This window comes from Phalacrocorax carbo, chromosome 22 (genome assembly GCF_963921805.1).
Source record: "Phalacrocorax carbo chromosome 22, bPhaCar2.1, whole genome shotgun sequence".
In the NCBI taxonomy this organism is placed as follows: Eukaryota; Metazoa; Chordata; class Aves; order Suliformes; family Phalacrocoracidae; genus Phalacrocorax; species Phalacrocorax carbo.
Window position 1 is genome coordinate 5,229,235 of NC_087534.1, and position 26,831 is coordinate 5,256,065.

The following is a 26,831-nucleotide window of genomic DNA, read 5'->3' on the forward strand; positions in this document are numbered from 1 at the left end:
CTCAAGTTTATTAAAAACAGTCCTGTGGGGAGTATTATTTTTTCAGACATCCCCCAATTAAGGCTTGAAATTAACCCAAGCCAGGGTGGGGACGCAGCCCCGCACATCGCCCAAGGGCAGGGGGCTGCAGGGTGGAGCGAGAAGCATCCCCAAGGTAGAGGGTCCCATGTCCCCTCTGTCCCTGTTAGCACTGGCAGCGCTCCCGGGGCTCCCCCCGCACCGGAGGCCGGGGTTGGCTCTGGCTGGGGATGAGCCTTACGCCGCTGCAGCCCCAGTGGGCGGCGAGGGCCCCCCGCCCCAGCGCCCGCTGGATGCTCCCCGCCAGTGTCTGGAAAACCAGCTCCACATTGAGGTTGTTGCGGGCCGAGGTCTCCACGAAGGCCATGCCCAGGGAGGCGGCCAGGTGCCTGGCCTCCTCCGCCGACACGGCTCGCTCGGCCACCAGGTCACACTTGTGTCCCACCAGGACGAAGGCGGGGGGCTGCTCCCCGGCAGCTTCGTGGTACCACTCGGGGACGTGCTCGAAGGACGCGCGGTTGGTGAGGTCGAACACCAGCAGCACCCCTGCTGCGCTCCGGTAGAAGGACCTGGTGATGGACCTGGGCACAGTGGGGGGGCGGTTTCTGGGGGGGTGCCACAGCACCCACCAGCTCCTGCACCCACTTCCCTGGGATGGAGCGTGGTGGGATTTTTGGGTCCCAGCTCAGGAGCGGGAAGGGGAGACCTGCCTGGGCCATCTGTACCCCAATTTTCTGTTCAGCACCCGCCTAAGACTGAGGGGCTCTAGAGGACACCTGAGGGGTTTCAGAGGGGCTATGGGGTCCCTCCATCCTGCCCCCTCTCCCAGCCCGGGGTGCAGCAGGGATGGGGCAGCACCCATGGGTGGGTGCTGATGGAGCTGAGCACTGGGCAGAAACAGGGCACCCCCACGCCAACCCTGGGGCCCCTAAAAGTCTCACAAGGATGGGGGCAGCTGCTCCAGCCACAGCACCCCACTCCTCAGCCCATCGCACCCCATTTGAGCCTCTTTCACGCTCCCAGGAGCTCCCGGCTCTAGCCTGATGCAATCAGGGAGGAAATCACCCAGCCCCAGCCCACCAGCACCCTGGGACCAGCACCCCAGCACCAGCACCCAGCCCTGATCCCTTGGCTGCCCCCCAAAAACAGTTCCAGCTTTGCTGCAAGCTCAGCACAAGGCTTCAACTGCCCCTAAAGCGTCACGGTCCCAGCAAGCCATCGCCGCCTGTCCTCGCACGCCCCGTCGGGGACTTTACACCCACCCAGGAGTGGGGTGGATGAGTCAGCTGGGTGCTGGGGTCCCGCATGGGGGCTGTGTCCCCGTCCCCACCTCACCTGAACCTCTCCTGGCCGGCCGTGTCCCAGAGCTGCAGCTTGGCCCTGCCGGCGGGCGGCAGCGGGATGGTGCGGCTGTAAAACTCCACGCCGGTGGTGGGGCAGGGGGTGGCCGCGCCCCCGGCCGGACCCTCCGCGAAGCACCGCAGCAGCGATGACTTCCCCACGGCCGCGTCCCCCAGCACGATGACACGGAACTGGTAATGTCCGTCGGGGTCCTGGAGGGGGCCCGTCACCGTCCCCATGCCGGCGGCCGTGCCCGGCGAGGCCAGATTCACCGGCCCCGGCCAGGCTTTGCTGCGCTGCGGGGCCAGGGCCGGGTCCCCACCCTTGTCCCCACCCCGCAGCGCCTTCCCTGGGGACGGGGACGGCTCTGGCCGGACAAACAAACCGTCCTGGGGAGGAGTGAGAAGCCGCCGGGGCCGTCCTCGTCCTCCCGGGGACGCTGCGTTTGGCGCCGTCACATACCAGCCGCGTCCCGCTGCCCGGTTTCGGTGGCAAAGACGGGGACGGCCGGGCTCCGGGCGTGCGAAGGCGCGGCCGCGGAGGGCCCGCGGCCCCCGAGGAAGCCAAAATCCTGCGAGAGCTGTGAGGGACGAGCTCTGTGGGAGAGGGGCGCTGGAGTCGCCGCGGGGAGAAGCGAAGAGGGGTCAGAGGCACCGACCCCGCGTGCTCCGGACAAAGGTGCTCCCCGCACGCAGCCCGCGTCCCCCCCCCCGCGGCGCGGGGACTTCGCCACGGCCCTGCCCCTCGCAGGGCTGTGCAGAGGAGGAACAGACGTGCTCCAGCAGCTCCGGCGCTGTTTTCAACCCCAACTTGTGCGCCAAAGTGAAAACACGGATGACTGGAGTCACCAGGGCACCAGCAGAGGATGGCGGCGGCATCGTGAGGCGCTGCTTTGCCCCCGGCCGCAGCTTCTCCGCGCACCTCCGTGGCTTCCCACGCAGCTTCCCAGCGCTCCCGGGGACCCAGGGCTCCGGCGGGGAAGCTCCGGCAGGACGGGCCCCGCGCCAGCTGCGGGAACACCGCCTCCTGCCGAGCACAGGGCCTCCCGCAGGCCCAAACTCAGCGCCAGGAGCAGCACTAGCTTGCGCAGGAAAAAACCAAACAGCCGGACACACCCACTTCCAGAGGGAAAAGGTACATCCAGGAGCACATCCCAGTCCCGCAGCAGCGCCCTGGAGATCCAGCCCCCGGGAGAACCTCACCCCAAAGGGTCGGTAACCTCCGGTGGAAGGGGCTGCTCCTATTTCAGCACCCGGCGGGGGCAGCCAGGCATCACCCACAACCAACACGCCCAAACACGAGCACAGGAGACGCCACAAGAGGTTCACGTGATTGTGTTTATTCGCCCTCAAAATATTTTACATCCAGACCCTCCACCAAAGCTGTCCCCTCCTGAGGAAGCTCCATGGAAAGGACCATCCTTCCACGCTGAGTCATTTAATTGGGACCTTGAGCAGCAGCACCCAGAGCCAAACAAGTTCCCTCCCGCCGTGGTGCGGGTGAGGAGCATAGGAGCAGCTGTTCCCACCTGAGGGAGCTCACAGCTCAGGGGGGAGCTGGGATCTGACCATGCAGGGCTCCCGCCTGCCGAGGAGAGGCTCATCTCAGCTCCACGCTCTACTTAAGACCTGAAGAGGGGATAAAAATAATCCAGCCTGAGTGAAGCGCAGTTTGACTCAGCATTGCTTCACATTTCGCCCGCGTTAAGGACCTCCCGAGCATTCCCTCTCCCCGCGGCGCGCGGCCGTTTCAGCTGGTCTGTGCCTGGCCTCAGCCCCATATCCGCAGGACTCATCCAACAGTCTCCCAAGGAAGGAGTCATCACAGACCAGGCTGCGCTCAGAGGGCTGGTGCGGCGCGACGCGTCTCACTGACACCCTCCCCTACAGCTAACAGCCCGCCCAATTAAAAACCTCACTAATGAGGTTGATCATTGCCACCCGCAAGGCCCAGGTTAAGGACTGGCCACTTCCAGCACAGGCACAGCCGGCTTGAAGTGTCCTTTGTCCTCTAGGACTGGCGAGACCCCGCTCGTGAAACACCAAGCACCCAGCAGTTTCCCAGGAAGGACAGACACTCACGTGCTCCGCGCCGCAGCTTCCCTGCGATTCAGGCCCTAGGGGAAGCAAGCCACATCCCCTCACCGGGGCCACGGGCTCGTAAGCTCTCGGCCTTTCCCACTAAGTGAGTAATTCCTGGAAAAAACAGAGCCACAGGTAAGCATCTGAAGTCAATGGGCCGCTGTACGCTGGGAATCAGTGCATCAGATCCATCCCCAAGCAAAACCCAGCCCACAAATCTTCACGGCACCTCTGCCCTCCACACCCAGCACTGATCCCTTCTCCTGACTGGGGGGGTGATGCTGCCACCCCAGGCCTCCCAAAGCAGCAAGGCCAGCACAGACTGTCTCCAAACTGGCCCCTCTCAGAGCAGGACAGCAGCAGCAAAGAGGCCGAGACCAGTTTGAATTTTATTTTTCCTCCTTTTTCGACCACAAGATCGGTATTCAGATCTGATGGGAAAGGGATCTGGAGGGGTCAGAGCTCCGCCGAGGGCGTGCATGCTCACCTCGGGCCGATCCGGCGGGCAGGCCATCGGCTGAGCGCGCTCCCGAACATCAGGCTGCCCTGGAAGAGATCGCAAACGCCCCCCGCAGCGTCAGCAGTGGGCTGTGGACTCGAGAGCACGCGTCGTTGACCCACCCCACCCAAACACCACCAGCACCTTAAAAGAAGAAACACTCTAATTCCTGAAAATATATAGGAGGGGCGAGTGACAGCAACAGGCAAAAGAGGCCCAGCAGTCAAAGACCTTCCCGTTGCTCTTGCATGTTGTTGGAGACCTGTAGCTATTTCACGGAGCCACAGCTCTTGGATAAACATGCAGAGTCACCACTGAGCTCGCCTGGCGACGCCTGTTCCAGCTCTGGAGTGGCAGATGGAGCGAAAGCAAGAGCCATCTACGGGCTTCAGATCAGATCTGATTCCCAGTTCTGCCACCAGCCAGGCCCAGTGATGCTGGGGAGTGAAAGTCCCTTTATCCCACCCACACATGATCTTGGCAGAGCAAGAAATAAGGGGATTCTGCAGTTCTTATCACTTAAGAGATACTTGCAACAGGACCTGACAGTGGGAAATCCTTGTCTGCAGGGCCTAATCCCAAGCACAAGCGCTGCAGAGGATCCACAACGGTGGGAACAAGGACCACGCTGGCTGTATCTGCTAGCCCAGGGCCAGCAAACACTGCTGCTCACTGCTCCGGCCAAGGGAGGCTGCGAAGGCAACCACGTTCCCAGCGTAAGGGGAGGCTCCAGAGCCTGAACTGCACATCTCACCTGCCCCATGGTGCCGAGCCACGGTCACCAGCAGCCACCCTGCGCGCCAGGATCGCCTTCCATGCCAGGATGCTGCTGCTGGGGAAAAGTACAGTCGTGAGCTTCAGGCAGATTCGTAAGACACAAAAAAGTATCTTAAACCAACAGAAAACCCGCGGTACCCACCACCTCCCCCCTCTTCCTGCACCATAGAGACCCCAGGTACAGGAATTTGGGGTAGGCGCTTTCTTCCAGCGACTGCACCCCTCAGACAACCCCTCCCCTCGCAGCCAGCCCCCCCCAGCCCCCCCCAGGACCGTGTATTTTCCCGAAATGTTGCCGGGCAGTTACGGAGGCTCAAACTGCGCGGCGACCGTCGAGGAAAAGCCGTTCGCTCTTGGCTCCTTTTTGACTGCATCTGCCACACCGCCGAGGCAGACGCAGCTTCGATAGGGCCGGGCAGGCCTGCAGGGCCCCGCAGCCCCCTCTCCATCCCGCCCGCTGCGGGAGTCACTCACCCACGGCGGTCCCGCCATCTTCCCCGCACGGCGGGCCCGGCCTGGCGGGGAGCGAGACCCTCCCCTAGCCCTTCACAGCGCCCCGAACCGCCGCCGCCCCGGAGCGGAGCCCTCGGAGCGATGATGTGGCTGCGCCGAGCGGCGGGAGAGCCCCGGGGGAGGGCGGATGGCGGCGGATTGTCCCCGGGCCGCAACACGCTGCACCCAACCACAGACGCCATCACACAGAGAGCCGGAAATCGCCCCGCGATGTCCTTTTATAGGGCAGCAGCGCGGGCGCTGATTGGCTGCTGTGCCCGGGCCCTCCCGCAGGGGCTTCTGGGAGTTGTAGTTCGGACCGCCTAGAGCCCCCCCATTCCTCCATGTCACCCCGCGCCACCCCACTCCCCAGAGGATAAACGTGCCCCCCTCCTCCGACAGCTGCAGGGAGGGCAGGGGAAATCCCACCCCCCCCTACCCTGGGGGTGAGCTGTGCTCCCCCACCCCACCTAAATGAACCTCCAGTCTGCCTGGCACAAAGATAATTTCTCCCTCCTGCCCCCCGCAAGGTGCGTCAGGGGGCTCCTCTTCCAAAAGGGGAACGCAGCAGCCACGTTTTTTCCTCCTCCTTCCTCCCTTTTGGAAGGTGGGGTGGGGGGGAAAAACACCCTAGCCTTGGGGAACAGAAGGAAAGTTTCTTGGAAATAAAAGTCTATCCGCTAAAACAATACCTGTCAGGTTCCTGGCTCTTAATCCATAATCAGTGGAAAGAATTGAAAATGAGAGCAGCTGCCAACTGGTTGGAAGGGGCTGCTGGAATTTCTGCAGGTACTGATGCTGGAGCCACTGTGAGAGATCAGGTTGAAAAGCCCGACTGCTTCCTGCCCCTGAGCCCTGGAGAAAGTGCAGAAAGGATGAGGGAGAGTATTAGTTAGTTTTTAATCTGTTCTGAGCAAAATTCACAGCTGAAAAACTTCACAGTGCTCAGGAATTGCTCTTTCAAGCTGGTAACTCCACTGCAAACATACCAGATTACCAACAAAATAAGCCTGGCACCCATTTAAAGCAGAAGTCAGTCTGGAAACGACCTCCAAACCTCGCGTGACCAAGCTTTTCTAAAAACAGCCCTTGTCAAAGCCGTCGGGACAGGTTATGAGCAGCTGGTCCCGCCTGCACCTCCTCCATGGACCCTGCAGCTGCTCTGCTAGGTCACGAGGCATTGCCCGGGCAGCCCAGACTCTCCTTGGCACAGCGACTTGTGCAAAGCGAACCCAGAAATCTCCCTGTCAAATCCTCGGGCAGGACAGAAACTTGCTTGTTGTGGCAAAACTAATCCTCCCCCAAAAATTCAGACAACCTTGGAAAACTTCAAGTATTTGGGAAGAGAATCCTCCAAATGCTAACGGGGAGAATCCCCAAAGAGCAACGCCAAACCCCAACGGATGCTCAGTAAACCTCAGTCCATCATGAGAGATGGATGGAGAGATGATGGAGCAGAGAAAATCCTGCTGCACATCTGCGGTGCTCGACCGCAAGGTCAGCAAAGCCCTGAGGAAACCTCCCAGCATGGCTGGGAGCCTCCCATCAGTCTCTTCCGTAGCGCAGAACGGGGAGCAAACGCTGGACGAGGCTGCAGTTCCCGCTGCCGGACAGGTGGGAGCAGACAACCCACAGGCAAGCGCTTCATGAAAATACAACAGTAAGGAAAAGCAAGTATGAACTAGCGATCCAGGCGGGTTGCTGTGCCTGCAGCTCCTTGGGGGTCCCGTGTGCTGAGGGGACAAGACAAACCCTGTCATACACAGCTCAATCTACATTGCCTTAACTGCGTTATCTACCACCGCTTTGACCTGGAAGTTCTACAACAGAAGCAGTGTATCATCTGAGAAAAACAGAGTGTGTACCAAGCAGTACCCCCAGCCCCAACCTGACTGCACTTGGTAAAACAATTTTGACTGGGAATAACTGGTAAGGAAGAAAAATGTAGTAACTTGAAAAAAAAAAAATTTTCTGAAAAAATGCTCTACCCTGCAAAAGGTAAAGCAAGCTTTGTCAGAGTGATGTTTTCTGAACTAGCTCTATCAGCTTCTAACGTAACTATTGCATTTAAAATTTCTACCCTATCCTGACACTGAATTAATTTCATGTCTAAGCAAATCCCAAGATAAATCCAAAAACTGGTGTATCCAGTATGCCTTACAAGATACGCTGGGAGATAGCAAGGCTTGAAGGTAAAAATTCCTCAGATCTTGTTTAGCAGAAGCTGGGGATTAGCAAGACAGCAATGAGAATGTGAGTACGCAGAGATCAGACATCTCTTGTTCCTCAAAAGGGATTCAGAGAAATACCTCAAGGGTGTTTGGTACTTCTTGGTGTGCTGGATACGAACCTGTCTCCTGAAAACAGTGCACATAACAGGAAATTTCTCTCCTCAGACACACAGAGAAAACACTGTTGCCAGCCGCCATCAGAGCCCTCCACCATACACGGGGCTGCGCTGCTACAGACCCATGTTGGCTGAAGAAATGCTTTCAGACTCCTCATCCCACTGGAAGCTGGTCGGAATTTCTCTCAGGCCACCCCCTGTGCTTACTGTTAAGCTTTTAATTAAACACACATTAATGACAACTGGCCACCCCGCAGCCTTTGCAGTTTACGCTTTGGAAATCACCACTTCATGCCCAACAGGAATAACGCCCACGGCTTTCCAGCTCTGCAGTTGGCTAAACATTTTTCGGTCTCAAAGCTCAAACAGTAATCCGAGAGTCCCTGCAATTTAGAGTAATCTAGATTGGATCATCACATCTTCATCAAGTAACACAGTAAGAATGTTTGAGTTGTTTTTGTAATTACTAGCAAATGCTGCATGCTGAAAGGCAGAATACTTCATAATCTCAGTTGCGCATTTTGATGTAATTTTCAAGAATTACATAATCCCAGTTGAGTTGTGACATCATCTGCCTTGGATTTCTTGCCTTTAGCACATAAAGATAAAAGCAGAATTTACCTTACTACACGGAGTCCTTGTCTTTCATCTTGTGTTACGCTAAATGGTAATTAATCAGGGCTTTTCCTGTAGCCATCCATGAGAAACAAAATCCCACACTCTGTTTAACTTGGATTCCAAAACACAAACCCTACAAAATCCAGGTGACCGGCTGTTTTGTAGCTCCACATGAAAGTCTCCTCTGTGCTTCAGATGCTGCAATAATGGCCAGGAGCTGAAAGTGAACATTAAGATGAATAAGTGATACACAGAAAAAAGTGCAGAGAGATTAACAGCTCAGCAGAACCTTGGCTGAGGTCCTCACAAACAACCCCAAAAGGCTGGCTCACACATTAAGGGATTGTGGCCCAAAGCCTCACAACCACCTCCCTCCTAAAAGGAAATCCATGAGCTATTTTAAGCTCTGCAGCACCAGTAAAGTCTTCAGTGGGCAATCTTTGCCGGCCTCTGTGCTCTCTGCATAGGGGCCCAAGGGTCTGTATATACATATACAAACTCCGAGAGACTAGGGGATGCCACTTAGGACAGCCCAGACTCATCATCGCCAACTTTCTTTCCACCAAGACAAGCCCAAAAGAGGAGGATGAAGGGCATAGAGGGTAGCACTGCTGCAGCAGGGTAACAGAACGATCTAGAAAGTGTTTAACAGCAGAACATAAACGCCCGCTTCTTTACATCACCTCTGAAACGCTGCTCTATCACACAGGCACTTCCCAAGATGAGGGGCATCATCTGAGTGTTTGGCACCGCTGACCAGCTACATCAGAAGAAAAAAAGCACTCTGCTCTCTTCCACCTCTCCGCTGCCTCTGAAACGCTGCCGGCACATGCAGGGAACATTAATTTCCTTAAATTCAGCGTAACGGAAGGTTAGGACACTGCTAACAGCCCACAGCACAGTCAGATGGACAGCAGGAGGAAAAATCCACAGCAGGTGAGAATGCAGGGGTCCAGCAGTTCTCTAGCTCCATTCGCTCAGAAACATGCTAGCTCCAGTGTATGTCACCGTACCCCTCATATTCACAGCACGTTTACCATTGCCGTTGATAAAAAGACCACAGACTGACAAATATATCATAATTATGGACACAAACAAAGGTGTAGCAGAAGTAGGCTTTATGAAAGTATTCAAATTTTGAGGCAAATCTCTGCATCGACATGGGCAGGGAGGCAACTAAATGCTTTGCAGCAGCAATTTCAGTTACCAAACTATTCCTTGGATAGACGTTTATTACAGGTAGTTTCTCTGTTCCTATTTCTCCAAGAGTTTAAGGCACAAAAGCCTGAAAAGGGCTTATAACAGGTACATAAGTGCTATTCTTTTTGCTTTCACCTCTAATGCAACATAATATTAGCTTAAATATATTGCTTGTCCATCCAGCTTATACAACATCCAGTAGAAAACTGCTTTCCAGGTTAGCAACAATTTGTTGCACAATATATCACTTAGATTGCTCTGACCCGTTTTTGCTGCAAGATCTTCAGTTTCACCATATTCACTCTGACAGGACAGTGGAAGACGCTACGAAATCTTAACATCTTACTGAGACCATCAAGGTGTGTGCACAATGAAAAAAAGGCATGATACACAAAATAACATTTAAACAAGGTTGCTGGTAAAAGATTGCTTGACTGATGGGGAATGATTTCCTCATACACAGGTGGAGGCAAACCAAAGGTGCGAGAGACCACCAGGTAGAAGGCATCGGTCTGTAGTATTTTTATAGTGCTCCCTTCTGTCTTTACTCTCCAAAATGCTCTTCAGGTAGATTGCTTATGAATGGCGAGCTATCAACTTGCTAGCTCAAGATCACAGCTTAGGTTAAGCAGAACACAAGCCTTCATCTACATGGTTCTTTCCTGTGCTCAAGTTACAGCATCCTTACCCAGTCACTAGAAAGCTTTGGAGATATTTTAGTGGTATCCAACAATGATTTTGTAAAAGAACACATTTATGAGAGTTGGATCAAATGACTGAAAACAGTTAAATGGGCAGCAAAACAGAAAGATGGGCAGGAACCAAAATGCAAAGGGTGATTTTACTTAAAAGACCAACTTTTTTATTGTACGTTGGAGTAGAGTCTTTCCCCTGTGCCATCTCGTTGAAAGTTTATAAATTACAATTCCCAAGAAGTATTAAGAGTTCATTTCAAGACAAAAGGAATAAAACCGTTGCAGTTCTAACTTTCACCATGAATAAAAGTTACCATGATGCTCCTACGATACTCATTCTGTACAGGGAAGGCCACAGTCCTCCTGTACTTCGAGTAACAGACCTGGGTGGAGAAAGGGCCACCCCTCACTACTGCAGGATCCAGGTGCAGCGTAACAGTCCGGAGCGCACAGGCAGGCTTGTCACACAGACACAGTGCCTCAGCAACGAGGCTATAACACGGCTGGAATCTCTGACGAGACAGTGTCCAAGGGCTGCCAATGACAGTCCATCAAGGCATCGTAGAGCTCTTCACTCTGTTCCATAAACTGTTTATTTGCTTCGTGGACATCCAACTGAGGCGCTGGATCTGAAGGAGGAAAGACAGACAAACGGGTCACACGCCAAAGGAGTTGGGAAAAACCCACGCCCCGTAAACGTGTTAGTTTTATTAAAAGAAATGTGGGGGGAGCCACAAAACATTCCCAGCATTTGCCCAATCACGAGCCTGACTCGATTAGCCCTAGTAAACCTTTCTGCAATGGGATAAGAACTAACTACATCCAAGTATGTCCCTCCTTCGAGCGGTGATTGCCCCCATAGCAGAGTCAACAGAGAGAACGCATACCTGCACCTCGCAGCCCAGTGTAGCCACTTAAACTGCCAAAGAAGGTGGGCTGGCACTAAGGCACCGGACTGCAAAGTGGAGGAGCGGAGGCGCAGGCACACGTTCCGTTCTGCTCCCTCCACTACAGGGTCAGAGTGGATGGCTGGGGACGGTAGCGTCTTACGCTGCTGCAACAAGAGTCACCAGAGCTCATCTGCCAAAGCCTCGAACATCTCAAAGCATTTCACAGTTAGTAACCAAAGAAGGGCCAGCGACACCCAGTGAATTACGTATGATTATGTCCCCTATTTTACAGTTGGGAGAAATGTTTGTAAAGCGTCGTGGAGCTGGAGAGCAACCCAGTGGGTACAATTCCGCTGCTACCAATGCACACTTCACATTTCACAAAAATCGACTCCTCGTATTCCCCAAACCACTTGTAGGATGTAAAGCTCACCTAACGACACCCGCAACCTAAAGCTCGGGTTGCCAGACTGGCACAACCACATGGGTTAGTACGCAGCGGTCAGAGTGCAAAGCAACAAGCCGACTGAACGGAAAATCTACAAAACACATCAGGAATAAAATGCTTGTAAATATGTTTGGTTTTAGCTACGTCGTGTTATAACGCGTCACAGGAGAACGGGATTAAGAAAACAGAATGATACACTGGCAATACGGTGTTCCCGTTTCCTACAAATTTCAACATATTAATTTAATCAATGAGAAAAAGACACCCCAGAGATATTCTAACTATAGTACTGGTGTGTTAATTTCAGAGAAAGGAAAGCCCTCCTGTAATCCTTTTAAAAGCCATTAAGGGCTTTCCCATTGACATCGTTACCGATACCCACGGATCCTGTACAGGATCCAGCTGCTTTCTACTGTTACCTTGGGATTTAACAATTTTTTTTAAAGAGAAGAATAGGATAGACTACATAGCGCGTATTCCACTCAAGACAGAGATTTGAAACTGCTAGTATAAAATGATTTTTTTCTTGCATCAATAAATGAAAACTGCTTGTACGTGTATCTAAAACCCCAGCATGGTTTAGTGGCCCATTTCAAGCAATGACTGCTATAGCAAATATTTTATCAGCATGCTAACCGATATTATTTCTTTTTTAAACTAAAAGCACGATGGAATATCCTGGGCTTTAAATTCCAAGACTTTACAGAAAAACAGAATATCTACACGTTTTTTGTAGCACACCAGAAAAAAACACTTCAAAAAAGGATAAAAGTTTGAGTACTGTACTGTAGAAGATTAAAATCTTAGTGCTAGCAAAGTCAATTAGTTTCAGTCCTGACGAGGAACAGCAACTGCAAAATAAGGATGCAATTGCACTAGATGATAGTGAGCCACAAATTTTCTCAGGCCTCAGATTTACTGAAAGATAAAGGTATATTATACATTGAAATTAAGGGCCAATTTGAGAAAGACTATCTCTAATCAGTGCAGAACAGATAACTTCAGTATTGAATTCAAGACACGTACCTTCCAATGCATCCTCACCAACTTCTTCATATGTCTGCGAGGAAAAAAAACAACAACCCACCTTAGGTCAGCAGATATTTATCTTTTCTTTTATGAACATCATCTGTTGATTAATGCTGTCATATACTGACTTTTATATCTGACTGATTACGACAGAATTCTTCAAGCGTAAGGCCTGTGCTCTACTCCCAACAGCCTCCATGGGAGACATCCCACACCGAACTTCTAACAGAGGCAGCAGCTCTTGAAATCCCTGTGGTGCAGCAGGTGGCTGTCCTGATCTGTTTTATCCTCTAAAACAAGGCTTATAAAGGATCCCAGAAGGCAGCCTTAGCACTGTCTGTCCAACCGCCCGCATCGAGAGAACCCTTCCAGCATGACAACTGTATTAAGAGACACTTTGTGCCCTCCAGACTTTTTTATCCTTCCAGTCCCGGCAATATCCCCCACACAAGGCAACAGCGCGCACCAGGGTCTGCTAAACAGTTTTGCTTCCCCATCAAATAGCTATATTAAGACCCCAGAGTTGAAAATAAAATGCGCCCGTCACTGCATTGTAACCTATGCCGTGTTTCTGTGCTGACAGGTCACTGAAGAGCGAGTGCGTCGCGACCCCCTACCTGCATTGTGCTCTGCGTGTATCCGTACTGGGGATAGCTGTAGCTGTAACTGCCCGTGTTCTGGTCGTAGCCCCACTGGGCATAGTAGTTGTGATATTGTTGGTAATATTGGTTATAATTATAGTTGTACATCTGATTGTACTCCATTGGTTTCACACGATTACTTAAAAAAATAAAGCAGGAATAAGTTGCAAATAATGCAGAACAATTATGAAAAAAAGCGGTGAAATAGCTTAAGATACAATATGATACATAGACAAGGCTTAGTCTAACATGCAAATTTCAGTCTTTAAAATATATTCACTATTTACTGCAGCAGCATTTATTGTTTGCAGAGAGAAAGAAGTGGTTTAAATTTAACGCCCTTTCCTGTATTCATATTCATCTTCATTAATAAACATTGCTTTCATTCTTTATGAGTAATTCAGTATCACTTCCTGGCTTTGGGAAGGGAAGAGTTCAGGACTTTGAGCATCAGTTTAGAATAATCCTGAACTGTGATCCAGATTCTTGGGTCCCTTTTGCCTTCTGATAAATACAATAAAGTTAAGTACTCTGCAGCTTCCTGAGAGAAGGTACTGAGTCTTACTTTGCCCTAAGAGTTAAAGACTTAGAGCCTTGCAAAAGAACTGGGGTTTCCTTTAGTAAGAACAGACAAAAACCTCTCCCTTCTGCCGCTATCGTACAGAAGCCTAACCAACGACTGGTTGTCCCCACTCCCACTGAACTGGGTGGTCTTCAGTGCACATGGTTGGAAGAGCGCATGAAGTAAAAACGACTACAGGTAATCAAAAAATAAACTTAAATAGCCTGTCAGCTGACTAAAATTCCCATTCCTTGCCATGAAGTGGCAGCATTCCCCAGGAACTGGGAATCTCACCTGATTATCAAGATTTGAAATAATGAGATGACAAATATTGTTTGGAAATGAAAATACGTCACACATAGAAGCTATGTCTAATGATGAAATTAGTGAGAAGTAGGAAGAGGGAAACATCAATCTTCTCACCACGATACACCCCCTTTTTCTGCTTTTCTCTTCCTTATCCCCCCAAGACTTCTGAGGTCACTGAAAACCTAAATATTATTCAAATAGGGAGCAATTACTATTATTTGTATTACCCTAGTGCTACGAGCCCCAAGTCAGACCAGGATCTCATTGTATCAGGTTCTGAACAAACACAGAAAAAAAAGTTAATCCCTGCCCCAAAAGACTTATATTTAGTAGACATTATAAGAGTATTAGCATGGTAATTGAGCTTTGCTATCCAGAAATCAATAAGCAGATTTAAACTATTTCAATTTAATGCAAAGGAACATATACTTTAAAAATAATCATATTTAAATACAGTGTGTGTACACGTGTGTGTATTTAATAATGGATACAAATAAAAACAGTGTAAAATGCTTAGACTTGATCTAATGTTTTAAGTTTTTTGAATTCCTGGGCATTCTGATACTCTAGCTACTTTACTATATTCGTGGGTATTCCTTCACTTTGTGATGGGAACACCCAGGAAACGTACCCAAACTACTAAAAGACATTTAAAAATACATGTGAGTTCACATCACAGTGCTCTTATATACCCGTCTGCTGCTCTTATACTCACGCTTTTGGTATAGCCACACTCAAGCGTACAGGTTTAGAGCCCAACCCCACAGCTCCTTGACACTCTGTCAGCGCTCTTTTCTGTTCCAGTTCATCCGTGAATTTCACGAACCCGTAACCTCTGCAGACATACAGAATAACTCACATAAAGCAAAAACGCCATGCCCTTTTTTTTTCTTTTAATATTTACAGGGAAGTCAAAATTAGTTTTAAAAAACACAGTAAATGAGACACTTTTGCTAGGCCCGTCGCTGCTTCTAGTAGAGATTAAGTGATTCCGTCTTCCAGTTGCTTTGTATTATTTGCAAAATGCTTGAAACCACACGTCCAACTTTTGGCAGTACTCGCAAGGGCTTCACAAAAGTAAAGTAATTCTTGTGCCAGTGGATTCTGGGGAACTGGAAGTGAGCTGACAAACGATGTGTCGAAATACATGATCAGACAGTAGCAAAGCCTCAAACCTATACTGGGAGGATACAGATAATCTAAACAGTTGCAAGTCAGCACAGGATTGACAAGATATAGGCACCGTTTCTAGCTAAAACTGCCCCGCTGTGAAGGAAAACCTTGCTTTTCTGTAGGATCGACTGAGATAAACTTTCCAATCACGTCCTTTTTTCAACAGGAAAATATTCCAACAGGCTTCCTGTCATTCCTAACAACGGCACGGCCCCATCAGCATTCTCAACAGCAGACCTGAAAACGAGCTCTTAACGTCAAGTTGCTAACACCTGCTCTGACAGCATGACTTGAACAGGGAGAGCACACGGCCACCAACCCCTCGGCTCCGGGGCAACCCTTCCCTGCGGTGCTAGCAGTACTGTATGTCAGCCAGACAGAAAATACTAATTCCCCCTCCATCCCCAAAGGTCCTTTGCGTGGGATTCTGATGCTGTAGTGAGTCAGAAGCAATGCAACAGCATCCAGGAGGGCAGTGCCAGGATCCCAAGATGGGATGGGCTGCCTCACGCAGCAGAAAGATCAAAGACTTAGGTGTGGGAGGGAAAGAGGAATCCATCTAGGTGAAGGAAGGAGTTCGGGAAGGAAAGGGCTTGCCTACCTGGGGAAAAGAACGAGCCGTAAGCAAGGGTGTAAATTTGCAGCATATTATCTATTCTGTGGGAACTCCTAAACACCAAGTAACACGCTATTTTGAAAGTGGCATCACCTAGTAGTTGTAGTAGGCCCACACTGGAAGCTATAACAGAGCAGTGGGTGCTCCATAAAATGCAATATTGGGCATAGCAAGCTCTAGACACAAGTCCAAATACATATTTTGATACATACACACATGTATGTATGCGTACTCCTCACATACAGACGACCAAAGCAAAGCTCAGGCTTATCTACATAAACACTGGATAATTAAGCAAAAGCAAAACTCTACATGGGTGCACATTCTGTTTAACTTGACCTCTGCGAAAGGACTGTGGCAAATTACATCAGTGCAAGTCACCTTTTAAGTCAGTTTTAGTTGTCTGCACACAAAAGTGTGTAAGCTTCTAAGCTGCAACAAAGAGTCCTGCAGTCTTTTGCCTGGGACCAGGAGTTGTGTAAGTGAAACTGGGAATACTGGCAGTTCCAAAATACAGACAGACAGATAAAGAGTTGGATGTAGTGTACAAGACTAGATGTTAGGTGAAGCAACGCAGACAGTGATTCTTCCAACTTCTCCAGATAGTTTTTCACATCGACGGCTAAACCAGACTTTAGTACAGACGAAAACCCACCAAGAAATATAATTTCTTCATGGCCAGGAACACCCTTGCAGACATTCTGTGCTGTCCCAGCGGTGAGGACAAGTCCCCCAGCCTGCACCCTCAGCAGAAAGCAGAGAAGCAGGCACAGCACTATGGCACCAGGCTCCAAGCTCCTCTCTTGCCTGGACAAGAGGTGCTGGGAGGAGGCCTTCCTGATCGACCAGCCCTGGCTGGAAGGACCAGGGCTTTGCTAGGCACGTCCACAAGCCCCACGTTCCTCTCTCGCATCATGCTAACTCTTGCAGTTGCCTCAGCTTTGAGTAACTACACAAGTCACAACAAAGCCCCTGGCAGCAACACATGGCACTGCTAGGGGAGATAGCTGTGCTCTTCCTAGCCATAGGACTTTCAGTCCCTGCTCCTTCCCCGCTTCCCAGGCTACCACAGATACCCCTTCCCTGATGTCTGCACTTCAGAACAGTTCCCAAAGCTCAACTAACGGCCCAAGCTGCTTCACCCAACGCCTTTTTGTAGGCAGAGATTGAAGCAGCTGCAGCGAAACAAGAACTGGTGGGTTTACACCTCTGAGGACGAGGGGGCACCCAGAGCCTACCGTGGCGGTGTCTGTCTCAGGTGAGGTGGCACTAACAGCCAGAGTTACTGAGCAGCTCTGCAAGAGGTTCACATTGCACATTAAGAAGAACTTAATTACTAGGGAGGCAGTGCAGCACTGGAACAGGCTGCCCAGACAGGTTGTATTATCTCCATCGCAGGAGGTTTTCCAGGCTGCACAGTTGATGGCTGACCAGATCTAGCGCTGGCAGCAGTCCTGTGCAGAGTGGAAAGTTGGACATGAGACCTCCAGAGCTTCCTTTGAACCAACATGTCTAAGACTGAGAAACCTCATGTGAGAAAGAGGGGAGATCTACAGCCATCCTCTAAGTCTTACCACAACATTCTTACAGGTATTATATCAGAATATTGTGGTTCATTGAAGCCACATTCTGTTTTGAAAACAAGGATGCTCACCAGCTGGTCCCTCTTCTAGGAAAACACAGTTTCATTTTGTGCTATTTAGAAAATGTTTTAATAACATTAAAAACCCAACTTTCTGACATCTGTTTTTGGTGAGACATTTCCAGTAAAGATGAACAAGGCAGCTACCGCGTACTTGAAAATGAATCATAGGCTTTGTTTGCCATACCCTATTTGAAACAAAACCTGTAAAGCTTTCACAGGAAATATACTCAATGGCCTAAAGACTCTACAAGCACAATTCCATCTGGAAGTCCAGGGAGACTGTTTCAAGATTACTTAGACATTTTTCAGCATTTTCAGAAGTGCAATAACATACTGCCAACACACAAGAGGCGTGATACCAACAGAGGAGTGGCAACACGCGGTGGTGACTATCAAAACCCAACACTGTAGCCTGAATATCTGAGAATATTGTATTTTTAGATAACTAAAATCTAAGCTGATACACTATTCTGTCTCTCTTGCTGCTTTATCTCCTTCCTGGTGCTGCATGTGAAGTGAAAGGAAAGAATGAATAAAAGATTACTTACTTGGATACTCCTGCCTGGTCCAAAACAACTTTTCCACCTCTACACGATGGATAAACTTTAACAAAAAATTCATATAACATGCCATCATCCACATCAGGAGTCAGGTCTCCCACAAAAAGGGAATATTCTGGACTAAAGAAATCAAAAGAAAAATTCTTAAGTTCAACCATACAAAAAAACCCAGGTGTGCTGAGTGACAGCTAACATTTAACCTAAACATTAGACTTCAGAGAAAAGCAATACTAAAGGACCATTTAATGGATACATTAGTGTTGTCTGTTAAGTTGCTTAGGTGACTAAAATTTTTATTGACACTGCTTTTTCAAGGTAATCAAGCAACACAACCCATCTACTCAATACTGCTTTTTATTTAAAACAGAATTTTATTTTTCAGTTCTCCCAGGATCTCTCTGGATTTCTAATACAGCAAGAAAACATTAACATTTTATTGATAGATTTGCTATTTCCCATATATTGCTCTTAAATTATAATACACGAATTAAGATACTTCGATGCTAGAAAGTTTAAATATCTTAAAAGACACTCCTGACAAATCTGCTGTGCCACACAAAAGGTAAAGCATAAAACTGAGAGGCAGTCTAAGTTATCCTCCCTCTGCTAAAGAGTCGCAGGGAAGCTGCTGGAATCAGAAAGGCTATGTTATCCACCTGTATTTCCAGAGCAAATGGAACCATAAGAATTAGTTACCAGATGTGAATCTCATTCTTGGTCCCATCTGTTGCGCCTTGATTCTAATCTAAAAAAGTTTTTGTGTTGTTTTTTTTTAATTATTTTTTTAAAATAAAAAGTTTAATAATCTGAAATAAAAATATAGTTATTGAGATATGACTAACACTACCCTAATAAACCACAGGGCCGTGTTGCCTTCACCCTCGTACACGCCTGCCTGAGCACCTCCTGGTGTTATTATGCCTTCAACTGCGTAAGCGTTTCTGGGCCGGCGTTATGAAAGGTGCTCACACCACCCAACCCCAGGAGCCTCATTCAGCCCGTTTGTCTCCTTACGCACCTTCTGCCGCCAGTGGAGAAAGATGAGCTCCTCCAGAGGGCAACTGAGAGCACCCTTCTCTCTCTTTGCTGACTGCTGTGGTACTCTAGCCAGTTAAGCCAGGTGCTGTGAAACCACTGCATTTATCTCTGGGTGCTAAACACATTCACGGCATTATATAGCATTATGATGGGATGCATCCTCAGATACATAGAAAGCGCTAATGCGCTACAGCACCACAAATATCTACACCGTGTGCCAAGGCAGTTTAATGTAATCCACATTTTTAATTACGAGATTTAATTATCTGGCACTGCTAGGCAAAATGGTATGAATTTTAGTTGTGTGCATCTCACGAGTGCTCTCCCATTCAAATGTGCTGGCTGTACGTCTCATCCGGCAACGATGAACTTGTGGGTTTGCATATTTTGAATACTTTTTGCAAGGCAACAGATGAAAGCAAAACTAATATTTGAATATTGAGCGTTTACCTGTTATCGGGCTGTTTTCCATACGTTGCATAATTCAATTTAAATCGCTTTGCCTGAAACAAGGCAAAAATGAATCCATACATTCAAATGTTCTCATGTGAATCCAAACAATTAGGAAAAAATACAACGACCTTATTTTACACAACTTGCTGAATGCTGACAGAAGCCCCATGCCACCAGGTCAGCCAGTTCAAGTATCGAGGACATTTTTGACTTCGGTGCAGCTATAATAATGAAAATCAGCAAAGAAACTGCACCAAAAGGTTTAGCCTATCTTTATTTCACCAGTTTATAAAGCTAGAGGTGAACCTTACATAGCATCAAATTTTTCTATCTTTAAGGAAGACAAGAAAACAGAGAAAATACAAATATTAAATTATTTCTAATTTTAAGGTCTTAAAATGAAATGACAGCATGGAGTGTTGGACATTTGTGATTTACAAGAATTCTGGAAGACCAGAATCTGCCACCCTGGAAAATGGAATCAATCCCTGAGCCTGAAGTCTGGCTAACTACTTTGCTCTGGATGATGTCCTCATTTAGTAAGATCCAAATTGAAGGTTCTTCTGAAAGCCTTACCTGTTATCGGACACTGGAGGCCTCCCTAAACTTTGCACCTGGTTTTCTCTTTAAACAAGTTTCCCAGAGCCTAGATTTGTGCCCACTGGCACATCTGGAATTCCCCGCTCCCATCGTACCAGAGTTCAGCAGCTTGTGCCCAACTCACATGTAAGTCTAGACTAAGACTGAAGGAGAAGCTGGTCTCCTGTCTCAAAATCCCGAGGGTCTCAGTCCCATGGGCACGAAGCTTAGCCCACAATGACCCGAGCAGGCTCACGCAGGGTGTCACGGTAATTGCTATTTTCTTCTGTAACATGCCTGACAGAGGAAGAAGCAAAGGGCTGCACTCCTTTACAAGAACACTGGTGGCAGAACTCACCCAGAGAGTGGAAGACCTAAGCTGGATTCCCTCGTCAGCTCGAGGGGCTTCAAAACCATTTTTCTATCTCCCAGAGGGCTTCCAAAGCAGATATCCCTCCGCACTACGCAGTGCTGTAGCAAGAACTCAAGGGGAATTCGGCCAAAGAAAGGAAGCCTACTGTGAGTCCATAACCTAGAGATCAGAATGTTTTTTTTAGCGCAGCGGAGAGCCTGCACCTTGGATGATGTATTTTCTTCCCTCAAAGATAGCGTAAATAATTCTTGGGAAATAGAGCAAAGACTTCTCTCTAGGCTATAATCATGATCCTTGCATGCTTGCATCCACTGGTGCACAGTGGTACACAATTCCTTCTGTGGATCATTTACAAGCTAACGCAACATTTAGATTTCACTTTGAAGCACTTTCATCTTTTTCTTTTTTTGTGGATTTCGCTCTTCATTGCAATATTTTGGGTTTAAAATCCATAAGGGACCTGAGAGTACTTCCACTCAAATGGGAACTGGGGACACTAATTCTGTAAGAGACAGCAACAGCACCACAGAACTCTGTTACTCCTTTGGCTGATTCAGTGTTTAAAAATAAATAAAAGAGTGAGCCACATTCCGTTTTCTGCAAACAAGAGAAAAAAGTATCTAAATGCAAGAGATGAGCTGGACAGTTGCCTGCTGAGCGTACTGCTTCAGGCTGCCTACGCTGGATCTCAGTCTGACATCTCTAATTCTCTCCATGCGTTATGTAAATCATCCCTCTACGCAACACCGCATTTCGAATTAAACTGTGGATAAAGGCGGGTATTCCCAAAAGCAAACTTCAATTATTATCTGACTCCTTGCAGGAGCTGCTCTCTGTCCCTCTCTAGTGACTATAGAAGGCATCCAGGAAGATTAGCTTCCCTTAATTTTGGGCTCTAATTTGCAGCATCAGGGCATATTAAACAGGATGGGTGAAACAGATACCGGCAGGCCTCTCACCTACCCGTTCACAGGGGACGCTGTCCTCTCAGGAAGGTTGGCCAAATAGTTCAGGGAACAACACCTGAACTTCCCTGTTTCCTACTCAGGGTATTAACTACGCTGAAACAGGCATCAATTTACCTCACCATATCACACTGTAACTGAGGTGATTCAAGGGCTGCTTTATGAACCAGTCATCCTAGCTACCACAGCCAACTCCTGTGGGTTCAAGGGACAGCTGTGTCAGCCGTCCCATTTTAATCTACTACACATTCGAGTCAACATCCTAAAATTAGCCTCTACGACTATTCCTCCTCTTCTTCCTAACCCCCTAGCTTTCATGTATCCAGGTCATTTGTCGTGTATTGCAATTATACAATGGACTAGTTATTTCTCCGCTGTAAATAGGTTTGAATAACTTCTGTTTGCTAAGGGCCAAGAGTAATGCCATGCTTCAAAGTCATTTTCTCTTGCAAATCAAAGTTACTCAAAACTCAGTGTGAATGGGCAAGTTCATCTTGTACATATGTAACAACATACACACTGTAACAAATTCATATGGAACTACAAACAGAGAGAGACCGAAGGACTGTGGTAGGTATACTACATCTTATTTTTCCATTGTGATTCTCTGCTGTCTTATTAGTCCAACTTTGGTAACAGTAGAAAGGCTCAGAAGTAAAACAGCTCTACACCTGGATTTCATCCAGCCATTCACACAGAAATTAGTATTTTCTCCAACAACTTTCTGAGGAAGAACATGAGTAGTTTTATGCTCATTCATTTAACTCTAAAGAAAAGAAGAATCCCAGTTTACTAACTATGAATTTGCCTGTAATTATTCAAAACACAGATTCTACACTATCTATTCCTGCCCAGTTTTGGTTCTCCACTGGCTGATTTCATTTACTTACCGGTGTAGCACCAGGAAGCGGTTTTCCATTGATTTTGTGTAAACATTTCTCTGCAGTAGCTAGATCTGCAAATTCTACAAAGCAATAGCCTGCTGGAATTCTGAACATACGACACAGGAGAGGAGAGAGAAAGAGTTCAGATTTAAAACACATTTGGGGAAGAATATTGTACTTTCAGATAACTGGTAGGAAACTTGTGTTACAGTTGTGATACAATTTCTTTTTCAAAGTATAAACATTAGCTACCAAAAAGAAGCTAGCTAAGTAATCTTGGATCTCCAGTACAGGGACAGCCTCTACTTACCAGTAAGTCATATCAACGTAAGCACTCAGAAAACAGTTTTGCTCAGTTAGCTTTCCTTGACTACATAAATTTTTCCACCCAAGTTTCCCACCCAAGTTTAAACAGCTGAAAACTGAAATTACAACATTTACAAGAACACAAAATTACTTTATCCTACTTAGTCACTAATTTTATTCCAAAAGAACTCAAAGGGTCCTCATATGGCTCCTGAAGTCAGACCTCCCACCTCCGCCAGCATCACGGCACTGCACTAGTGCAGCGATGAACAAGGACTAGTCACTGAAGCCTTCAGCCCTGGAGGTGCAATTCCCAGAGGGACTGTACCGCATACATACGCTGCTCCGAAGGAGCGCTGAAGCACTGTGGGATGAGGGCCAAACCTCTGTTTGTTGATGGGGAGGTCAAAGAGGCAGCAATTGCCCTCTCCGTTGCTATCATCAATATACCCATATTGTTGGCAGCAACGGTGAAAGCTCAAAGGGACAATCACTGTCACATGGACAGTGACTGCGGTGATGGGCAGAGGGCAAATGGTTCAGTCCAAATGCACTGGTAGAACAAACTGAGAACAAGCATAAACAGTTACCCTGTCAACCTGTTTCGAATGATTTTTACACTCAGTACAAGCTCTCCCATGGTGGCAAAGGCTCTTGAAACAAAGTTTTCATCCATATATGGCTCCAGCTACAAAAGCAAAAAAAAAAAAAAGTTAGACTGGGGCATCTACAAAAAGGAGAATATATGTGTCAATGCCACCCTAAGCAGTTAAAACATTATTGAGAAGTATTTTACCCTTACACTTCAAAAAGAAGACTCATTTAAGAGGGTCGATGCCACTCAAAACCAGCAGGCATGCATGAACCAGGCTCAACAGTCTGCAAAGTGGAACCCAAGAGACAGCATGAATTTCAGAGAACAGGGAGCTTTCACAGAAGGACAAAAGCCACTCAGAAACATACAGCAACAAACTGAGCGTTCACTACACAGAGCGGGGGATAGGGAGATGGCAGGCTCCTTCTCTGTCTGCAAACGGAGGTTGGGCCAGCGCTGTCGGTACACAGGCACGGCGCAGCTCCGGGTGCCCGGACGAACGGGTGGCATGCATCGGGTAACACAGCCCCCATCGAGCCGGGGTAAGGGGTTTGCAGAGCCGCATCTACCTCACCCAACTGTGGAGATACGCAGGGCAGCGCTCGGAGGGGAAAGCTCTAATCGCGCCCCGCAGTCGGTCTGTGCTTTGTACGGCGTGCGGGTGCGCCGACCGTGTTTGTGTCGTGGGTGAGAGGGTGGCACTGTGCACGCCAGAGCGTGTGTGAAGCACAGGGCAGCAGTACTGTGTGAGGGAACACGCTGGAGGGCGGGTGTCTGCATGGTGCAAGCAACTGGAAAGTATGAAACAGCACTGCAATCTGGACCAAATACATGATGAAGGTTCCAAGGGAAAAGGATTCCTCTCTCTGTGTAATAGAAAGTGGAGGAGGGAACTAACCAAAATTCAGGTTTTGTGCAGTGCACGTGCTGATGGGGAGCGCTGCGTGTGACAGCTAACATGAGGCTGGGGTGTGCGGGAAACACATATAGCTCCATATATAGAAGTATATATACCTGCGTGAGTATGACAGACGGCCTTGTGGTAACTGACAGCCCTCGAGTGTGTTTGTGTGTCTGTCAGGTACCAGGTGGTTCTGTCACTTGCGTGCGTGACAGAAGGTGCAGGCTTGTGCAGTGTCTGGTAGTGGGTAACCAGATTGCACTCACACGTGCAAACAGTGGCAGATGCCCTGCGGAGGTGTGAGTGTAAAGCAGAAACGACTCCGTTATGTGTGCCAAAAGCAGGAGGCAGCGTTACTCTGTGCAGACACGCCATGCAAAGGGTGATCCTGTGGTGTGTGTGTATACAGGAAAGCCAGACTCATAAAGGCAACAGGTGACTGTTGCTTGGGTATGTACGTGTGTGTTCCAAGGAGCAGCACCTGCTTGTGAGAGAGGTGACTGAAAAATGAGCGGTGGGAGACAACCCTTTGTGCGGGTAAAGAGAAAAGGGCCTCTACAGAGTGCGTTTGCATGAGTGGCAGGCAGTGGAAGACTCACTGGTGTGTCAGCGTACATGTGCAACGCAAAGGCAAACCAGGTGTGAGTGTGTGTCTAAGAGAGAAGCAGCCAGCAATGTGCTGGGTTGTGTGTATACACAGCTGAGAGAGGCTGAGAGAGCCTACAGGGTGCGTGTGTGTGTGCAAGCAGGACTAGGCAGCGTGCTGGTGTGAGTCTGCAGGAAAGAGGCTGGAGAAAGATGTGCATGCAAGGAACAGGCAACATGGACACTGAGTCACACTAGTGTAACTGCAGACGCACGCCTGTACGTCCGTGCAGGTGTACGCAAGCGCGCGTCAGGCAGCAAGGACACTACGACACAGCGGTGTGATAGCATGTGTGACTGTGTAAAAGCGGCAGGCAGCACAGACGCTACAACATGAGCACATACATACAGGCAAAGCACTACAATGCGCTGGGTGTGAGTACGCATACGTAAGCGTGTGTGAAAGCATGTGCGTACAGCGGCAAGTGGTGAGGGACACAGGTGCATGAGTATGAGGGTGTACGCAGTGTGTGTGAAGGGCAGACAGCAAGGAATGCTGTGGGGTGCATATGTGTGCCCACAGTGTGCACGTGAGCAGGTGGCAAGTGATGCCCTGGGGTGAAGAAGCACCTGTGAGTGTGAGTGTGCTGCCAGGTACACACACAAGCAGGAAAGAGGGGGATACTGGGGTGCGTAAGTGCTTACGAGTGTGTGTGTGTGTAGGAGAGATCAAATCCTTCTAAGTGTGTGAGCATACCCACAGGTGTGTGCGTGTGTGGGGTGAGTAGCGAGGGATGCTCTTGGGTAGGTGCATACAAGTATGGGAGTGCAAGTAAGTGTAAGAGCCTGTAAGTGTGAGCGCAAGCGTGTCAGCACGAGCGTGAGTGTGTGAGCGTGAAAGTGCCTCAGAACATATGCCCACAAGCATGTAAGTGCCTACAAGCATGTGAGCATACAAGCCAGCACATAAACCCTAGAAGCAAGCACGTGAACATGCTAGTGAGTGTGTAATGAGCGTGTAAGTGCCTAAGAGCATGAGCATGGGACGTGTGAGAACATGGCAGTGCCCACGAGTGTGCCTGCCTGCCAGCTTGAGCGCAGGCACCACGGGACACGGGTGTGCGTGCCACGAGTGTGCCTGTGACCCTGGCTGCGGGCAGGCAACGAGGGTCACTCTGGGGTGTGTCTCTAACTGTGTCTCTGAGCGTGTAACTTCCCACAAACATGCCCACTGCACCGAGGTTAGTGTCTCTGAGTGTGTGTTTGTGTCAGCATCTGTGAGTGTGCGTGTCAGCCTGTGTGAGCCTGCCAGCGTGCACAGGAGCGTGTGCGCGTGAGGGTGCCAGTCATCTCGGGAGTTATGTGTGTGTCAGAGTGTGTGAGGGTCCGTGAGGCTGTGTCAGTGTGGGGTGTCAGTCAGTCAGTGGGTGCGAGGGTGTCAGTCAGTCAGTCAGCATGAGGGCGTCAGTCAGCGTGAGGCTGTCAGTCAGCTCGGGAGTTATGCGAGTGTGTCAGAGTGTGAGGGTCCGTGAGGCTGTGTCAGTGCGTCAGGGTGCCGGTGCGAGGGTGTCAGCCAGTCAGTCCGTCAGTGAGAGGGTGTCTGTCGGTCGGTCGGCGTGAGGGTGTCAGTCAGTCAGCCGGCGTGAGGGTGTCAGCCGGCCGGTCAGTCAGTCAGCGCGCCCCAGCCCGCCGCCGCCCCGGGGCCGGCCACCCCGGCCGCTGCCCTCCCGCCTCCGCCGGCCAGGCCGCCCCCTGCCCGCCTCACAAAGCCCCGCGCGGGTCCCGGCCGGACACTCACGTCCCCCATCCACAGGCTGGCGGCCATAATGCTCCCGCAGGCCCCGGGGCGGGCTCAGCGGGGCCGCGGCTTTCGCCTCCCGGCTCGGCCCCGCCGCCGCCACCGCCGCCGGCGCCGCCTCACCCCGAGCCCGCGGCCCGCTCCGCCGCCGCGCTGCCGCGCCGCCTCCTCCGCGGCGCCCGGCGGGCGGAGAGAGCGGCGCCCCCGCCGCCACGGGCGCCCCGGCCGGCGGCAGCGCCCCCTGCCGGCAGGAGGAGCGCCGCTGGGGCGCGGGGGCGGTGCAAGATGGAGGCGGGCGTGAGGAGGGGGATGAGGGGTGGACTTGGGGGCTCCTTGAGGGGGTTTTGGGGCTCCTTGAGGGAGTTTTGGGTTGCTGGAGGTGGTTTGGGGCACGGGGAGGTGTGGGGGTGCTT

At 49.7% G+C, this 26,831-nt stretch overlaps 2 protein-coding genes, 1 long non-coding RNA gene and 4 other non-coding genes across 12 annotated transcripts; all 7 read right to left on the reverse strand.

The window, feature by feature from the left end:
- Window positions 1-5: 5 nt before the first annotated feature.
- On the reverse strand, window positions 6-2,370 carry LOC135316736 (ras-related protein Rab-42-like). Its single transcript, XM_064471164.1, has 2 exons — window positions 1,354-2,370; window positions 6-599 (listed from the first exon to the last, which is right to left on the reverse strand). Exons 1-2 carry the CDS (start codon window positions 1,596-1,598, stop codon window positions 185-187), a joined length of 660 nt encoding a protein of 219 aa, XP_064327234.1. The 5' UTR covers window positions 1,599-2,370; the 3' UTR covers window positions 6-184.
- Window positions 2,371-2,677: 307 nt separating this feature from the next.
- On the reverse strand, window positions 2,678-5,432 carry LOC135316759 (uncharacterized). 2 transcript variants are annotated; one of them, XR_010376010.1, is made up of 5 exons: window positions 5,191-5,432; window positions 4,694-4,771; window positions 3,928-3,986; window positions 3,441-3,554; window positions 2,678-2,987 (listed from the first exon to the last, which is right to left on the reverse strand). It is a non-coding gene; the product is annotated as an uncharacterized LOC135316759 (long non-coding RNA). The 2 variants fall into 2 exon arrangements; XR_010376009.1 differs by having other exon boundaries at window positions 4,694-4,768; window positions 5,191-5,431.
- Window positions 3,122-3,192, reverse strand: LOC135316838 (small nucleolar RNA SNORD99). The gene has a single exon (XR_010376063.1). It is a non-coding gene; the product is annotated as a small nucleolar RNA SNORD99 (small nucleolar RNA).
- On the reverse strand, window positions 3,762-3,896 carry LOC135316832 (small nucleolar RNA SNORA61). The gene has a single exon (XR_010376057.1). It is a non-coding gene; the product is annotated as a small nucleolar RNA SNORA61 (small nucleolar RNA).
- On the reverse strand, window positions 4,115-4,245 carry LOC135316831 (small nucleolar RNA SNORA44). Its single transcript, XR_010376056.1, has one exon. It is a non-coding gene; the product is annotated as a small nucleolar RNA SNORA44 (small nucleolar RNA).
- LOC135316830 (small nucleolar RNA SNORA16B/SNORA16A family) lies at window positions 4,989-5,133 on the reverse strand. Its single transcript, XR_010376055.1, has one exon. It is a non-coding gene; the product is annotated as a small nucleolar RNA SNORA16B/SNORA16A family (small nucleolar RNA).
- Window positions 5,433-9,276: 3,844 nt separating the features above from the next.
- On the reverse strand, window positions 9,277-26,615 carry TRNAU1AP (tRNA selenocysteine 1 associated protein 1). Of its 5 annotated transcripts, none has more exons than XM_064471174.1 (10): window positions 26,419-26,615; window positions 23,342-23,418; window positions 23,130-23,227; window positions 22,240-22,339; window positions 19,430-19,482; window positions 17,930-18,061; window positions 14,663-14,782; window positions 13,053-13,215; window positions 12,433-12,466; window positions 9,277-10,697 (listed from the first exon to the last, which is right to left on the reverse strand). In XM_064471174.1, exons 3-10 carry the CDS (start codon window positions 23,213-23,215, stop codon window positions 10,561-10,563), a joined length of 825 nt encoding a protein of 274 aa, XP_064327244.1. In that variant the 5' UTR covers window positions 23,216-23,227; window positions 23,342-23,418; window positions 26,419-26,615; the 3' UTR covers window positions 9,277-10,560. The 5 variants fall into 5 exon arrangements, 4 of the variants coding, with proteins under 4 accessions (XP_064327244.1, XP_064327245.1, XP_064327243.1 ...); XM_064471175.1 differs by having other exon boundaries at window positions 23,336-23,418; XM_064471176.1 differs by lacking the exon at window positions 23,342-23,418 and adding an exon at window positions 11,392-11,497 and having other exon boundaries at window positions 10,562-10,697.
- Window positions 26,616-26,831: the final 216 nt, after the last annotated feature.

Coding starts and splice junctions, on each gene's coding strand:
- LOC135316736 (XM_064471164.1), bottom strand. CDS start 1,598: ATGGGGACGGTGACGGGCCCCCTCCAGGACCCCGACGGACATTACCAG. Junction 600..1,353: donor GCCGGCCAGGAGAGGTTCAG/GTGAGGTGGGGA, acceptor CACTGTGCCCAG/GTCCATCACCAGGTCCTTCT.
- TRNAU1AP (XM_064471173.1), bottom strand. CDS start 26,445: ATGGCCGCCAGCCTGTGGATGGGGGAC. Junction 14,783..17,929: donor GACCAGGCAGGAGTATCCAA/GTAAGTAATCTT, acceptor GTATGTCTGCAG/AGGTTACGGGTTCGTGAAAT. Junction 10,698..12,432: donor TGGTGAGGATGCATTGGAAG/GTACGTGTCTTG, acceptor TTCCTCCTTCAG/ATCCAGCGCCTCAGTTGGAT.